The sequence below is a fragment of the Dipodomys ordii genome, unplaced genomic scaffold (genome assembly GCF_000151885.1).
Source record: "Dipodomys ordii isolate 6190 unplaced genomic scaffold, Dord_2.0 Scaffold49, whole genome shotgun sequence".
Taxonomy (NCBI): Eukaryota; Metazoa; Chordata; class Mammalia; order Rodentia; family Heteromyidae; genus Dipodomys; species Dipodomys ordii.
Window position 1 is genome coordinate 10556895 of NW_012267265.1, and position 15940 is coordinate 10572834.

Here is a 15940-nt window from a genome sequence, read left to right on the forward strand (position 1 = left end):
AAAAAGATTTAGTATCCTAAGTTTGTATTTTATTAACATTAATAACACAAATTTAAGTTACCAAAGGGAAAATGCATGAAGAAAACATTTGGCCACTAAATGCTTCTAAAATGTCTGTTTATTCTAAACATTTTTTTTTGCCTGTCTGAGGCTTGAACTTGGCCTGGGCGTTTCCCGAGCCTCTTGGTGATCAAGGCTATCACTCTACCACTTGAGCCACAGCAAGCCACAGTGCCACTTTCAGCTTTTTCTCAGTTTATTGAAGATTAGTCAAGGCCTTTGATGCCCAGGATGGCTTCAAACCAAGATCTTCAGATCTCAGCCTCTCAGCAGGTAGGATTAGAGGTGTGAGTCACTCAGGCTCAGCAATTCTAAACCTTTTAAGAGGCTCTTTTCTTATTCAAACATCCACTCTAAACCTTTTGAGAGGTTCTTTTCTTATTCAAACACCCACTGTGTTCACATCTAATCACAAAACAAGCTTTACCTAAGTACTGACATTTGCTATGTATGAAAGGACCACAATCTCAGATTGCTGTGGAGAATGAAGAGAAAAATGTCTGCATTTGTGAGCAACAGCAGTGGAGTGGGCAAAACTTAAAGTGGAAAGCACAAACCCAACCAAAGGCACAAGATCCTATTCCATCTTAGTATGGCTATTACCATGAAGGAAAGTAGTGGCAGTCTCCATGTTATCTGCTCTTGCAAACACTTAAGATACATTCCCAGATTCTTATAGGTATTATTTTAATTCCTAAATACTGACAAGTAGGAATCAAATAAAAGATGTATTAAAGCTGGACCTAGGGCCCAAAACCAGAACTTACCAGCTTAACTTCTATCCACTAAATCCTACAAGGAACCTCTATCTCACTATTTCACTAAGACTACAAGTCTTATTAAATCTGAACTTCAGGGCTGGGAAGGTGGCTCAGTGGTAGAGCGCTTGCCTTGCATGCCTGAGGCCCTGGGTTCGATTCCTCAGCACCACATAAGCAAAAAGAAAAAACCCGGAAGTGGCGCTGTGGCTCAAGTGGTAGAGCGCTAGCCTTGAGCTGAAGAGCTGAGGGACAGCGCCCAGGCCCAGAGTTCACACCCCACGAATGGACCCAAAAAAATAATAAATAAATAAATAAATCTGAACTTCAGCCTATTTAAATGAAGGTTTGCATGCTATTCTTTCCTAGGAGCCTAAACTGTATATAGTCAGGGGATTTGTCTTGATATTTCCATACAAGAATCGAGCATACTTTTAATCATATTCATCTCCTCTATTACTTTTCTTACCATCCTCTGCCCACCATCTTACACTTCATACACTGCTTTCCTGTTCTCAATGTTTCTTCCTGTATTACAGGAAATCCAATCTGGACTTCTTGAGGTTAAGAATGTTTGTGCCAGATACAAAAGGCACAGTCCTAGGTACGTGGAAAGCAGAGGCAAGAAAATCAGTTAAACCCTAGAATTCAAGGCCAGCATGAGACATAGGCAAGACCCTGACTCTTATTCAAAAAAAAAAAAAAAGAATGTTTGACTAGTTCAACTTTGTTTAATTAGTACAACAACACCTGTTACAGGTCCTTGAAAAGTAAAAAATGTTACATTTAACTTTCATAGACCTGCTCACTGTATTCTCAATATCTTTACTCCAAAACAAATCACAAACATAATCTGTCCTTCCTTTAAAAAACCAGTGACTTTGATTCCACTTAATGTTTAATCACACTTACATCAATTTAAACTTGGGTCAAATTACAACATACCTCACCAAAGCCACCAAAGTACTCCCTTATTTTCTCTTCAGGTGTATCTGGAGAAAGGCCACCAACAAAAATTTTTTTAACGGGCTCTTTTGTTTTCATGGCTTTGGCCCTTTTAGGATCAATCACTTTCCCGTTCAATTTATGTTCTTTCTGATCCATGACCTAAAGAAATTAAGTATTTCATTTTAAATATGTATAACTTAACTAACATTCCAAAGACAACTTACGTGTAAAGTAATTATAGTTAAAGATAGCTAAGTTAGGTATATGATGGGCTAGGTCAAGATTAAACTCTCATTATGTGGTGATATGAGACCAGCTAACATATGCAAGTGTTTAAATCTCAAGGTCAGTAAGAGTTAAGACAGGGGAAGAACCATACAAATTTAACCATTTACAAGGAAACATCTCTTTTCATAGATAATAACATACACAAAACCTGGTCACTTAGTTGGTACTTCCCCAGAATCAAAATACTGCTTTGATTAAAAGTTGGTTGCCTATCAAAACTTGTATCTATTAACTTGTCACTGCACATATTTTTAATTAAGCATTTAAATATCCGTTGCATATGTGTGCCCTTGGCATAACCCAGCCAAATCTGAGTATTTTTAAAATAAAGCCCAACATACAGAAAGTACTAACTAAATCTGCCCGCTCCATCACAAAATATATTGACAAAAATATACTTCTTCCTTCTTGGACTTGTAATAGGAAATAGTGTACAAATTCATTACATCAAGCTAACCATGTTTCATTATTTTATATTAGCTCATCAGAATATGTAACACACTACCTTATCTACACTCTCGGATTCTTTAAATAGCACAAAGCCAAAACCCCTTGATCGCCCTGTGATAGGATCTAACTTCAGAGTGCAGTCTACAACTTCACCAAATTTGGAAAAGTAGTCCTTCAGATCTTTCTTTGTAGTGTCCCAGCTAAGGCCTCCTATAAACATTTTCCTGTAAAGACAAAAGGCAGTATTAAAATGCTAAAAAGAAAATAAAACTTTTCCTTATTTATCTATATCAACAGCACATCTTTTCCAAAATGCAATATTACTAGGCAGAATATTTAAATGTCATTCTTCCTATTAGGCACACATCAAAAACCTGTTCCAAAAGCTTTAACATCACTGCTGCTCCTAAGTACTATAATGGTGAGCAAACAGCAAAGTAGTTCTTTCAACTTGCTTTAAAAAAAGATAAGTCCATGTATGTCCCAAGAAAAATGCTAAATACAGTTTTTCTTATTTTAAGTATCAAAGACAGACCATAGCCTCAAATTTCCTCCACTTAAAATTTTTTTCTTTTCGTATTTGTCAAATGTTCATTAAACTGGCCAAGGTCATATGCAGAAGTCAACTCCATTGATAATCAGTATTCTGTCTATGCTGAAGCTCCTTTTCTAGTTTTTTAAGTAGTTCTCCCATTAACAGAGCTATTAGAACAAAATTTTTTGTCTCCTAAGAACCCAAAATACTTAAAGACAAAAATAATCAAATGTACTTGGTGATAATTACCCACTAAAGCACAATTCATGAGCTTAAGGCTTACTTACAGGAGAACCTTGGTTGGCCAGTAATAAAATATTTAAATCTGTAGTGCTATAAGTGACAGGCGGTTAAGTGGGAAACAACCAACCAAAAAAAATAAATAAAAGAAATCTAAGGTTAAGTCAACCTTACAGAAAAATGCCAAGGTGTTCAGTCCTGGCACCAGCTCTGTGATCCTTTTTCCACCTGCTTCTCCATAATACCAAGGGGGGAAAAATTGCCTGTTTCATTTACAATTCTTGACCTGCCAGAATTTGTTATGAAATTTTTACCATGGGATATAATTGATTGCTCAAGGGTTTCTCATCTTTATAAATTGAGGAGTGGGTCATGAGTAGAGATAGGAAAAACATGGCACCAACTTCCAGATGCATGAAGAAATTAAAACAAAGCTTTTCATATAAAACATCTCTATCTTGTGGGCTCTCAAGACAACTGCCACTACGTTCTACTCTTGCAACAAGAGGCCAATTGTCCCTAGAAGTAGGGCTTTCTTCTTAGCCTCAAATATGTCAGATTAACTGAGGAGTTTCTGATTTTACTATTTTACCAGATTTGTTTAACTCTAATGACAAAGGTTTTAATGCAAAAGCATTCTGTCTTAGCTACACAGTGTATTTACTTAGGGTTAAGTTTCCAACTTTCAAATGTATTCTACAGCTGGGCCATTTATGTGCTTAATTTTCTGATTAAAATTTATAAGCGTTAAAGGATTGTAACTTTTATAACTGTTTTTGGTACTATACAACCCAGTGAACATAATCTAACATCCATAATTTTGTGTAGGTATTTTAAATGTTTTTTTGCCAATTCCTAAGGAATTTGAGATTTTCTCAGTATGCATTTTTTTCAATAAAAAAGTTATCATCCTGTGCAACTTATTTACATGTGCTTTATAAATCTGTCATTTTTTAACCCAAAGGTCCAGAGTATATTATCAACATTTGATGAAGAACATCACTTTTTTAAAAAATGATGATAAATGGTACTATAAAGTAATTACTTCTTGCTTAGGTATGTATCAAGTTTTAGGAAAGATGTTTAGCTGCTATTTACTGCATCATCACTTATAATAAAATTTCCCATCAATAACAAAACTAAGTATTTCAACCTAAATGGAATAAAGCTATAATAAAAACCTTACTAATGTTTTATTTTTGTGCCAGTCCTGGGGCTTGCCTCAGGGTCTGGGCAATATTCCTGAGCTTTCTGGCTCAAGACTACTGCTCTAACGCTTGGACCACAGCTGCACTTCTGGCTTGTTGGTGGTTAAATGAGGTAAGAATGTTCCTGTCTGGCTTTGAACCGTAATCCTCAGATCTCAGCTTCCTGAGTTGCTAGGATTACAGGTGTGAGCTTCCAGCACCCAGCTAAAAGCCCTATTTTTAGAAAACAAACTCGAATGACAAGAAATTGTTTTTGATTGTTCATCAAATATTAAAAGAGAATTTGTTTTGATTTTATGAACATGTACACTGGGAAGTATACTTAAAATTAGTAAACAAAAAAACAAAGAAATATAAACACCTAGAATAAGGTGTATTTAATTATATTTTCATCTATTTTTGAGATAGGAAGTTAATCTTAAATATTTGAAATATTTGATCTGTATACCAATTAATCTACTGACTCAATATTCTCTAAAAACAACTTCCCATCATCATTAGTCAGTTAAAATTTAGCCTGCCTTATAGCTGAAAGGGGTAACTGAAGATATATCTTTTCTCAACAAACCTCATTTTCCCGGGAATATCATTTCCTCTGATCAACTATAATTTCTACATATTCCATACAATAATACTGAGCTGGGCTCAGTAGCTCACACATTAACTCCTACTACTCAGAAGGCAAATATTAGGATGGAGGTTCAAAGGCTATTAGGATCCCGTAACAAAAAAGTTGGGTGAGGTTGATTCTGCCTGTCAGCCCAGTACCCCAGTACAGAATATCAAAGTCAAGGACAGCTCAAGCAGAAAGACACATTATCTGAAAAGGCAAAAAGCGCTAAAGTGAGGAAGAATGGCTCAAGTGGTCAAGCAACTGCCTAGCAAGTGTAACAAAGTTCAAGCCTCAGTACCACACATACATGCACATAAGCAACAACAACAAAAAAACTATCCAGTACCTTTATTTAATAAGACAAGCAGTCCACCTTTAAGTATAGCCTACCTTCTCTAATCCCTCATTGTATTTGACATACTTTTCTAAAAAATACCACACCTATCTTAATCAAATACCCTATTAAGTTTTGTACTGAAAGTAGACAATTCTCTAACTTTTCAACTTGACAGAGTACAAACAGTTGCTGAGCTACAACTTAAAAAAAGGGCTCTTCTTTGAAACACATATTTTGGCAACACAAAAGCACTAACTTTTTCTTCTGCTCTTAGAAAGGATAACCAGAAAAACAAATATACAACGAAAACATCAAATCTCCATCTTTACAAAAGACGTATCAAATCTACTCCATTTTTATTCAGTATTCACAGCAAGCTCTAAAAGCATAAAGTCTGTTTATCTTACTTATGGATAAACTGGATACCATCTTAAAGGGCAATACCATCTGTCAGTCCACACTAACTATGGTACATTGAAGGCTAATTTTACTGAGTAAATAAAACTTGCGAGAAGTACTAAGTCGCCAAGTAGCAACAAAAATAGTCTATATAGTAGCTAAGTTTAAAATATGATGATCTTTAATGGGCTGGGAAGGTAGCTCAGTGGTAGAATGCTTGACTTGCATGCATGAGGCCCTGGGTTTGATTCCTCAGCACCATATAAGCAGAAAATCCCAGAAGTGGCACTATGGCTCAAGTGGTAGAGCTCTAGCCTTGAACTGAAGAGCTGAGGAATAGTGCCCAGGAGCAGAGTTCAGGCCCCACAACATACACACATAAAATTTGATCTTTAAAAGAAATAAAGGCTAAGTACTGGTGGCTCCCACCTGTAGTGTACTGTAGCTACTCAGTAAGCTGAGATCTGAGGATCACAGTTCAAAGCTATCCAGGACAGGAAAGTCTGTGAGACTATTATCTTCAATTAACCACCAAAAAAAAAAAAACTGGAATGGGGAGCTGTGGCTCAAGTAGCAGGAGTGCTAGTCTTGAGCAAAAAAGCTCAGGGACAGTGTTCAGGCACTGAGTTTAAGCCACAGAACAGGCACCAAACCAAACCAAAAAAAAAAAGGACTTCATGCCCAGTATTTACTAACAAAGTTTACTTAACATCTTAACCCTACTTGTGAGCTACATATTTCAGTACTTGGAAGACAACGCCTTATTCCTATTTAAAATACCTACTCAACAACAGAAGTTATGTTTCAATAACCACTGATATTTCACCAATGTAAAGTCAATGACCAGTATAGTTACTCAAGTGTATCATTCTATTCAAATGCTACACAGAACATCAGGTTGTTTTATAGGATACCTTTTAGTAAGACTAGAAGCAGGAAGTTCACTGGTAAGAGTAAAGAAATTTTAAAGACTATTAAATCAAGAATTTTGCAATTAGGATTAGAGTGGGTTAATACTGATGTATTGTTCCCAATGTATTAATTGCTCCATGAAAGTTATTACTTTGTAGAAGCAAAATGTAAACATAGCAAAACAACTTTTTCATTTACTCAAACTTTATTTTTACTTCATAGGCTTCATTAACTCTCCAAGACTAAAGGGAAAAGATCACACTTTTATATAAATAGGTTTTAGTGTTATTTTCAATACTAAAGTCTTAAAATACTGTGGAAAAATGTAAAATCCGATGTTTAAATACCTGCAGAGTGGAAATTAGGTCTTTTGTTTAAAGTTAAGGGTCTTCCAAAATTATACAGCTGTATTCACATGGGTCACTTTTTGAGAAAATAATTTAATAACCAAAAGCCAGTACTTATGAGGTAGTGGCTGGCTGGGGGAAAATGTTCCAATAATCCTGTTCTCTCCCTCCCTCCACCAATAACGTAAAATGGTTCTCTGGACTACTACTCAGTTCTATAGTTTTAACACTAGTATGTCAACAATAAATGCTTTAAAGAAAGATACTTTCCTAAGTATCATATTGAGGATATACCTCAAATGATAAGAGTGCTACCTAGGAAGCACAAGGACAAATTCTAATACCAGTAACTTTCCTTAACAAATCCCACTTTCCTTCACTGAGACCAATTATTTAAGAACAAAATTATAAACTTTATTGTTACTTCCAATTTTGAACTAGGAGCAACAATAACAACTCTTTCTTTTTTTTCTTTATGTCAGTTGTGAGGCTTGAACTCAAGAGCTTGGGCACTGTCCCTGAGCTCTTTTGCTTAATCCTAGAGTTTTATTACTTTGAGCCACAGCTCCCTTCTGGTCTCTGAGTGGTTAATTAGAGATAGGACTCTCACCAGAACTTTTTTTTTACCCCTGCTGGCTTCACTGCAATCCTCAGATCTCAGCCTCCTTAGTAGGTAGGATTAGAGGAGGAAGCCACTGAGGAAGCCACTAATGCCTACCCATTGCTCTTTTAAAGTCTCCAAATGATAAAATTACAATGAAATCTCAACAGCACTTTTTTCTTTAGAATGTATCTTAAAGTTAAATCACTATACTGAAAGGCAATACTAGGCAATATCATACAAAAAATAGTGATTTCAGAATTTACAGAAATACTCCTGGAAATGTCCTGCAAAACTTGACAAATAAGGCAAAAAATATAACCCGATCTTTCAAAATATCGTCTTGTCTCTCATTTATAAAAACCTCGACTACTAAAAACCACTGAGTGTCAATAAACAAATGCTCCATGCCCAAAAACACTTGTCAAAAAAAATCTAAATTTCAGTATTATTTTCCATTAAATAGCTAATTTCTCCCCAGTTTTTTGTTGTTGCTGTCTCTAACCTTTTTTGCTCAAGGCTAATGCTCTACCACTTTGATTTGAGCCACAGTTCCACTTTTTATGAGGCTAACTGGAGATAAGAGTCTCACGGACTTTCCTGCCCAGGAGGGTTTCAGCCTCCTACCTAGCTAGAATTATAGGTGTGAGCCACTGGCACCCAGCACAAGATTATTTTATATTAAACCTCTGTTCTCCCAAATGAAACTATGTCTAACTTTTATAAAAGATAACTAGAGTTGTAACATAAACATTAAGTGAGTTAAAAAAATCACCAAACATTTCCCTTCTTATAAGAAATCATTAATATCCTGTGTTCTAACTTTGTAAACGTATTTACCTAAAGTTAAATAATGGTGTCCGCTTATCCTAGAAGTTTCTGATTAGTCAAGATCACAACACATGAAATTTTCTACTAAAAATCATTTTGTACGTGAATGCTGAAATCAGAAAGTATTTTCTTAATTTTTAGAACCTTTCAATAAGCCAAATTTCTTTTCAACATAAGCAGAAACTGCAAGAAATTCATTCTAGGACTTTATTATTTTCAAGATTTCTTGCTTATTCCAATTCTGTAAGACTTAAAACAAGGGTTATGTGAATTTCCTGTTTGGGCTTTTTGGTGATTTGAAATGTAGATATTCATTCACCTTGCTTACTGCCAAATACTGCTACTTCATCCCAGTTTTTCCTCCCTACCCCACGCCCAATTTTTTTTTTTGGGGGGGGGTGAGTTGTGGGGCTTGAACTCTGGGCCTGGGCACTATCCCTCAGCTCTTCAGCTCAAGGAGAACGCTCTACCCCTTAAGCCACAGCACCACTTTCTGGTTTTCTGGTGTTTACTTGGATATAGGAGTCTCATGGACTTTCCTGCCCAGACTGGCTTTGAACTGTGATCCTCAGATCTCAGCCTCCTGAGTAGCTAGGATTACAGGCATGAGTCACTGGTGCCTGGTCCCCACAAATATTCTTAAGTACACATCCTAAGCATACTAACATAACACTTGAGAGACTGAAATATGCTTACCTTTATTCCACAGACGTAAACCAGGTAACACTGGCAATATCAACTTTTAGGACACCAGATATATGTAAAAGCTATGAAAGCAAGCTACTACTGTAGTCAGTCTTTCTGATGTCAAGAGTTTCCAACATATAGATCAGCAAGCCAAGAAAGAAGCAAATGTACTCTATTACCTTAGACCACACCATTAGAAGCAAAGTAGCAGAAATAGATCCCATGCTTTAAAAGTATCATTCCAATGTGTGAATGTACACAATTTTTATGTAGCACAGTTTCAAGTAAAAAGGGACAATTATTCTTTTTTTTGTCGGCCATGGGGCCTGAACTCTAGGCCTAAGCGCTATCCCTCAGCTCTTCAGCTCAAGGCTAGCACCATTTCCGGCTTTTTCTGCTTATGCGGTGCACAGGAATCGAACCCAGGGCCTCATGCATGCAAGGCAAGCTCTCTACCCCAGCTGGGACAATTATTCTTTAAAAAGTTTTCCTGAGTTTTATTTTCATTGAAGGCTAAATCTAATACTTCATATAAACCCTAAGTCATAATAAAATAGATGTATGTTTTAATATTAAGGCAGTTACAGGTGACTTAGGCAGCATGAGTAACATACTCAATTTACACTAGGAGACCCACAGATCTGGGGAGGATGAATAATCTAGCTTAACAATAAACACGTTTACCTCAAAAAAAATTTTTCATTGATATTCTCCAATTGCAAACTTTAACTTTGTAATAGATGGAAATTCTAACAGATGGAAAAAAAATTTTCATTGATAATCTCCAATTACAAACTTTCTAATAAAGAAAGACGACAGGAAAAAATTTGTAATGCTTCTGGAGTCTAATGTGTAGGTCTTTGGCTTTCTTCAACCCTGCCATCATAAAACCAAAAACAAAGTTTTAACTCAAGGCTTATGTAGTGCTGGGCAGTAACTGCACCACTTAAACCATTATCTTAGCCCCTTTTGCTGATTATCTTCAAGATAGGTTCTCAGAAGCTTTCACCTACCAGGCTGGCCTGGACCACCATTTTCTTACACTTCCGTCACTAACACACTCTGCCTTTTCTCCAGATAGGGTCTTGACAACTTTTCCCCTGCTGGCCTGAATTAATTCCTCCGCCTCCCAAAGTAACTAGGATGATATACAGAGCACTGCATCAAACTATTGGTTGAGATGAAGTCTTTTTGCCTCAGGTAGACTAAAATAGAGACCCTTCTGATCACTACCCTCCCCAAGTAGTTAAGATTAATTTCAGGCATAGCCACCTTTATCAGGCAAGAATAGAATATTCCTTCCTTAAATGTTCACCCTTACAGGATTTGGCGCATTATTCCTACAATTTTAACTCTAAAACTTTAATTGGGGTTTCCAAAGATTATTAACATTGAGACCTATCTACTCTCAGTCTAAACCACTATGCATAGTAACTCAATTAATTAAAAAAACAGTAAATCTGGCATGAGACTGCTATAAAATCAATTGTTTTTACAAAGCAAACCATGTTTAAATTGCTCCAGAAGCATTAGTGTATAGATTATATAGTCTCAGCCCATTCTTTTTTTTTTTTTTGGTCTGGTCGTGGGGTCTGAACTCTGGGCCTGGGCGCTGTCCCTCAGCTCTTCAGCTCAAGGCTAGCGCTCTACCACTTGAGCCACAGCGCCACTTCCGGGTTTTTTCTTTTTGCTTATGTGGTGCTGAGGAATCCAACCCAGGGCCTCAGGCATGCAAGGCAAGCGCTCCACCACTAAGCCACCTTCCCAGCACCATCAGCCCATTCTTTTAAAGTTAGACAGGAGATAACCTATAGCAAAAGCTTCAGAAAAAATTTTTACTTGGGCTTATACATTAATCTTCACAGGAGATCTACTAATCCTGTGCATAAAGAAGCATTACTACAGTTCTATAACTGCATGAGACTATTTTCCTTCCCACTCAATTCAATGAGTGGAAGGAGGGGGATAAAAACCTACTTTGTAAAATTGTCTGAAAGCTAATATTCTAATCTTCCATTGCTTTTGTTTTGGTTTGGTGACTGTCCTGGGGTTCGAATTTCAGGGCCTGAGCATCGTCTTTCAGCTTTTTTGTTCAAGCTAGCATTCTACCACTTGAGCCACAACTCCACTTCCAGCTTTTCTCATGGTCAATTGGAGAGAAATCTCACAAACTTTCCTGCCCTGGCTGGCTTCGAACCACAATCCTCACATCTCAGCTAGGATTATAGGCATGAAATACTGATGCCCAGCTGCTCTTTAATATTTTAACCCCACTGTCCCACATACATTGCTATATAGCACATATAACTCAATTTTAAAGTATTTTACTCCAAAAGAACTGCAGTACTGCACAAAAATAGAATGGCTATCTCAAAGCAAAATGGGAAATTCCAATGAAATGAAGAGGTTTATAAACAAAATTAGGAATAAGATGAGTGGTGGTGGGTGACTGTAGTTCTAGCATTTCAGGAAGCTGACAGAAGAATCAGGTAAGAACCAGCCAACCAAAAAAAACCCCTAGGGCTCATGTCATAAACATTAAAGTTAGGTAGACACAATAAATCGGCACTTAAGTCTCAAGCCTCATAACAAACTGTGGAAATAGCTAGTAGAGTTCTAATAGGGATGCCTTTCTTGAAAAATAACTTACTTTCATATGTAAAAAGGAAAAAAAGTAAAACTAAATTTGTTTTGAAATAACTAGGAAAAATGTGACTTTTTTTGGTGTCAATCATGGGCTTGAACACTGGACCAGAACACTGTCTCTGAGACTAGCACTCTATCACGTGAGTCACAGCTCTACTTCCAGGTGTGTGTGTGTGTGTGTTTCAATTAGTCTCATGAATTTTCCTGCATGGGCTGGTTTCTAACAGCTATCCTGAGACATCAGCCTCCTGAATGGCAATGATTATAGGTATGAGCCATGGGGCACCAGGTGAATTTATCATCTTTTCATTCCAATTTGTAAAAATACAGAATTTTGTTGAACAAATTAAACAGATGATTTTGTAACTACTAATCAGCTTTATTTATCCACATTATCAAAACTATGGTATCAAGAGGGAGACAAAGAAAAATACAGTATGGCAAAATGGAGCTGGGTGTTTGAACAGTTAATAAGCCAAATATTAATTTTTTTAAAAAATGAGCACTACCCAAGCTATCATTACAGGTATGTTCACCTGAAGTCTCTGCTAATCAGAGAGGAAAGTGGATCACTTGAGTCCATGCAACATAGTTAAGACCCTAGAGAGAGACAGAGACAGGGAAGAGGAGAGACAAAGAACTATCACAGAAGTGCAAACTTGCCTCAGTTAAACCTATTTTCAGTGGAGAGCAATTGGTCTCAACATTCATTAATAGTTGTCAACTTTTCCTAAATTTACCTTAAAAAATTGTAAAAATTAGTTTTAGCAGGACACCCATCTTTCATACCTGTTAGCCTAGCTACTCACTCAGGAGGCTAAAAGTGTAAGAATCAACGTTCGAAGCCAGCTCAGAGAAGGAAAGTCTTATGCCCAATTAACTGCTAAAGAGCCAGAAGTGGAGAATTGCCTTAAGTGGTAGGATACTGGCCTTGAGCAAAAATAAGCTCAGGGTCAGCACCCAGGCCCAGGGCCCTACCCATTACAGTTTTTGGTAGCAGATCAAGTATAATTGACTAACTTTCATTTCACAGTCAACTCAATTTACTGGAAACAACTATGTAATTTCCAAAATATCCTTGTAATCAAATCAAATAGTTAATATGCCACTGTTGACTAGTAGTGAAACGGAAACTATCTGGGCCCACTAGTCACTAAAATAATAGGAAATGTTCGTTTAAATAGTATTTAGCATGTGAAATTCTCATCTTAGTCCTCTTGCCTTTTTCTCCAATGTAAAACGGAACAGTGAATGAGAACACACTATTAAGTATATGTGTACAGAATTTCAATGTTATTCCAAATGGGCTTTTAAAATACAATGTAGTTAGTACACAAACTGAGCAATTATCTGCTAATTACTATCTAATCTCCAGTAGTGGAGATACAAACACAGGGATAATTCAAATATGATCTTAAAGGAAGAAAGACATTTAGAGGGTAAAGTTGGGATAAAAAGAATACTCAACCTACCAGCCTCCAAAGAGAAGTCATGCAATTGTGAATACATGTCAACCAAGTGTAATTAACATTCCAGCCAAATCACACTGAAAATAAAAAGTCTGGTAAGAGCTGTAGTGGGGAGCCACATAAGCCCACTTCTGAATAGAACATATTCACTGATTATAGGAAGTATATTTACAAGTACTGTTAGTGAAAGGTAAGCATGTTTGTGTAATGCACACAATACTACTTTTAAGAACTGTTACTTTTGACAGCTCCAGACTATTTTGGTAAAACATGCAAGACATTTTAAACATACACATTACATAAAGTCTTCATATCTGGCCTTAAAACTATAATTTCAAAAATAATCTTATTTCAAAATAAATGAAATCACAGTACATTTTTCCTTGCCCATATATAAAAATCAGTATTACACTAACTACATTTAAGTTAGTCAAGCTGTGATAACATGCATTACCACAGACCAAATAACAAGTAATAGCATCAGTTTTGCCCAAAGATCATTCAGGATACCTCAAAAGGTTTTTATATCCCAGGCACAAGATAACTTACTGTATTAATGCATAGAATTTCCTGGGGATCAATGGGCAAACAACACAAAGCTTGTCCATATTATTACTACTGAGACCTTTATAATACAGAAATAAAATTTAAAAGTTTTACCATTCTTCCCGCTGTGCCGTCGCTGCTTCAGTGTGTCGAGGGGAGGAGTTTGAATGGCTAGGGAATTAACAACCGGTACAGCAACCAATCAAAATTCTAGTTTTAGTTTTTGACATTGTTAGGGTTAAAAACTAATTCATTTACACTTCAATTCAACAGTAGTTACTACAAAGGCAGTTGCTTTGTGATTGGAAAAGTTGGGGCAAATATAATAGAAAGTTTGCCCCAAATGGTTATGGGGCAATTAAATCATTTTGGTTCCTCTGCCCAATGAACAGAATTTAGAAAGCAAAAACCAAAATGCAAAAGCTTAAATTCCAGAATACTTAACATATACATATTCCTTTCTCAACTTAAGCCACATATAGGTCAAGATTAGTTGTTTAATTTCCCATCCCACCTCCACTACCCCAAAGTGAGTACAATTGGCAAAACAGCCTGCCAAGAGTCAGCCGGGGGTGGGACTAGAAAAAAATGTATTCTAACATACACCCCAACTCCCCTTATAAATCCTATGCTCTTACATTCAGTAAAGGAAATGTTACTTTCTAAAGTTGGGTTAAAATGGCATTCTATTAGGTATCACGAAAACGTTTATCCTAGTAATAGTAAAAAAAAAATCACAAACTCATCCCCATTATAAAATGGAATAGAAGCGTTAACTTAAGATCAGCAGTCAGTAATGGGGACAAGAACTTGATTTAGACCCTCCTGCTAACTCCTGTATTCAGCTTTCAGCTCCCGAAAAGCTGCATTTAATAAAGCAAAAGCAGCTTTAGGTTATTACATCCAACAGTTATTCCAGCTAGAGTAGGCAAGTTAGTACTCAAAAACCTGCAAAAAATAGTCATCCCATAACACAGTACAGGACTATATCCATTTTATTAAAAAGAATGGGTCTCCTGTAATAGTGAGAGCGGGAAATGAGAACCCCGGGGTGGGGGGAGAGGGGGACCAAGCTCCAGCGCACGGCACGTAAAAAATGTAAGTTGCCCCCAAACCGCAAGCAAGACTCCAGTGCGTAGGAATAGTACAGAATCTTAGGAGCTGAGGGCGCGAAAAAGGGTGCGCGGTCGGAAAAAGCAGCCGACTAGGAAGGGAGACAGTAGCAAACGGAGGGAAGAACCAGCTCCGGGGCAGGTCCGGGAGATTAGGAACTTGGAGCCCGCGGGGTAGGACCAACCGACCCACAGGAGCCTGGGGAAATTTCGGCAGGCTCAGGGGGGGAGGAGAAAAGTGAGGCCTGAGCGAAGGGTGCTTCAGGGAGATAGGAAAAGGAGGGGGAAACTGATCGAATATGCTCAAACCTCTTCGCCTGAAGGGGAAGAGGCACGGACAATCTACACGTTCCCCCCCCTCCCGGAAAGCAAGTGCTTATAAATATAATCACATCATCTCGGAAGAGGGAGACGCACCCAGTTTAAAAGCTCAGTAATCCCAGCCCAAAGCATTTTGTGGATCTGTTAAACGTTTTTAAAAGCCTGGGACGTTAGAAAACGGGCAAAAGGGGGGGGGGGCAGGGAGGGAGGGACAGCTCCGCTGGCGGGAAAAAATCCTGGCGCCTAAGCCGGTGGGAGGAGACCCAGGGCGAGGGAGGAAGGAGGGCGGGCCGGGAACAGCATGGTGACGGCTAAAGGTGGAAACGTGTGTGATGGGGGAGGGGGGGCGACACAGGCCCGGGAAGGAGGAAATGCAGGCCCTGGAGGACCCCGGTTTAAGAAGGCTGTGGAGGGGGGGGGGGCGACCCCGGCCGGGGAGGGCGGCCTAATGGCGGAGAGAAGTGGGGAAGGTGCGGGGTGGGAGGGGGGAGCCTAGTTGGGCCTGGCGGGGCTGGGCTGCCCCCCTTACTCACCCTTCATCCTCCTCGTTCTTACTGGCATCGATCTTCGCCCCCTCCGACTCGGTGCTGCCGCCTTCCGTGCCTCCGGTCGCCGCGCCGCCCCCGGTCCCG

General features: G+C 38.1%; 1 protein-coding gene across 1 annotated transcript in view; it reads right to left on the reverse strand.

Annotated features, from left to right (window-relative positions):
- Positions 1-15939, reverse strand: part of Hnrnpd (heterogeneous nuclear ribonucleoprotein D (AU-rich element RNA binding protein 1, 37kDa)) — a gene marked incomplete at its 5' end in the record, with an annotated part of 20052 nt that extends 4113 nt beyond the window's left edge. Inside the window, 4 exons of the mRNA XM_013020107.1 lie at positions 1764-1925; positions 2560-2728; positions 13990-14046; positions 15842-15939. Coding sequence (XP_012875561.1) covers positions 1764-1925; positions 2560-2728; positions 13990-14046; positions 15842-15939 — 486 coding nt within the window. The remainder of the gene's footprint in view (positions 1-1763; positions 1926-2559; positions 2729-13989; positions 14047-15841) is intronic.
- Position 15940: the final 1 nt, after the last annotated feature.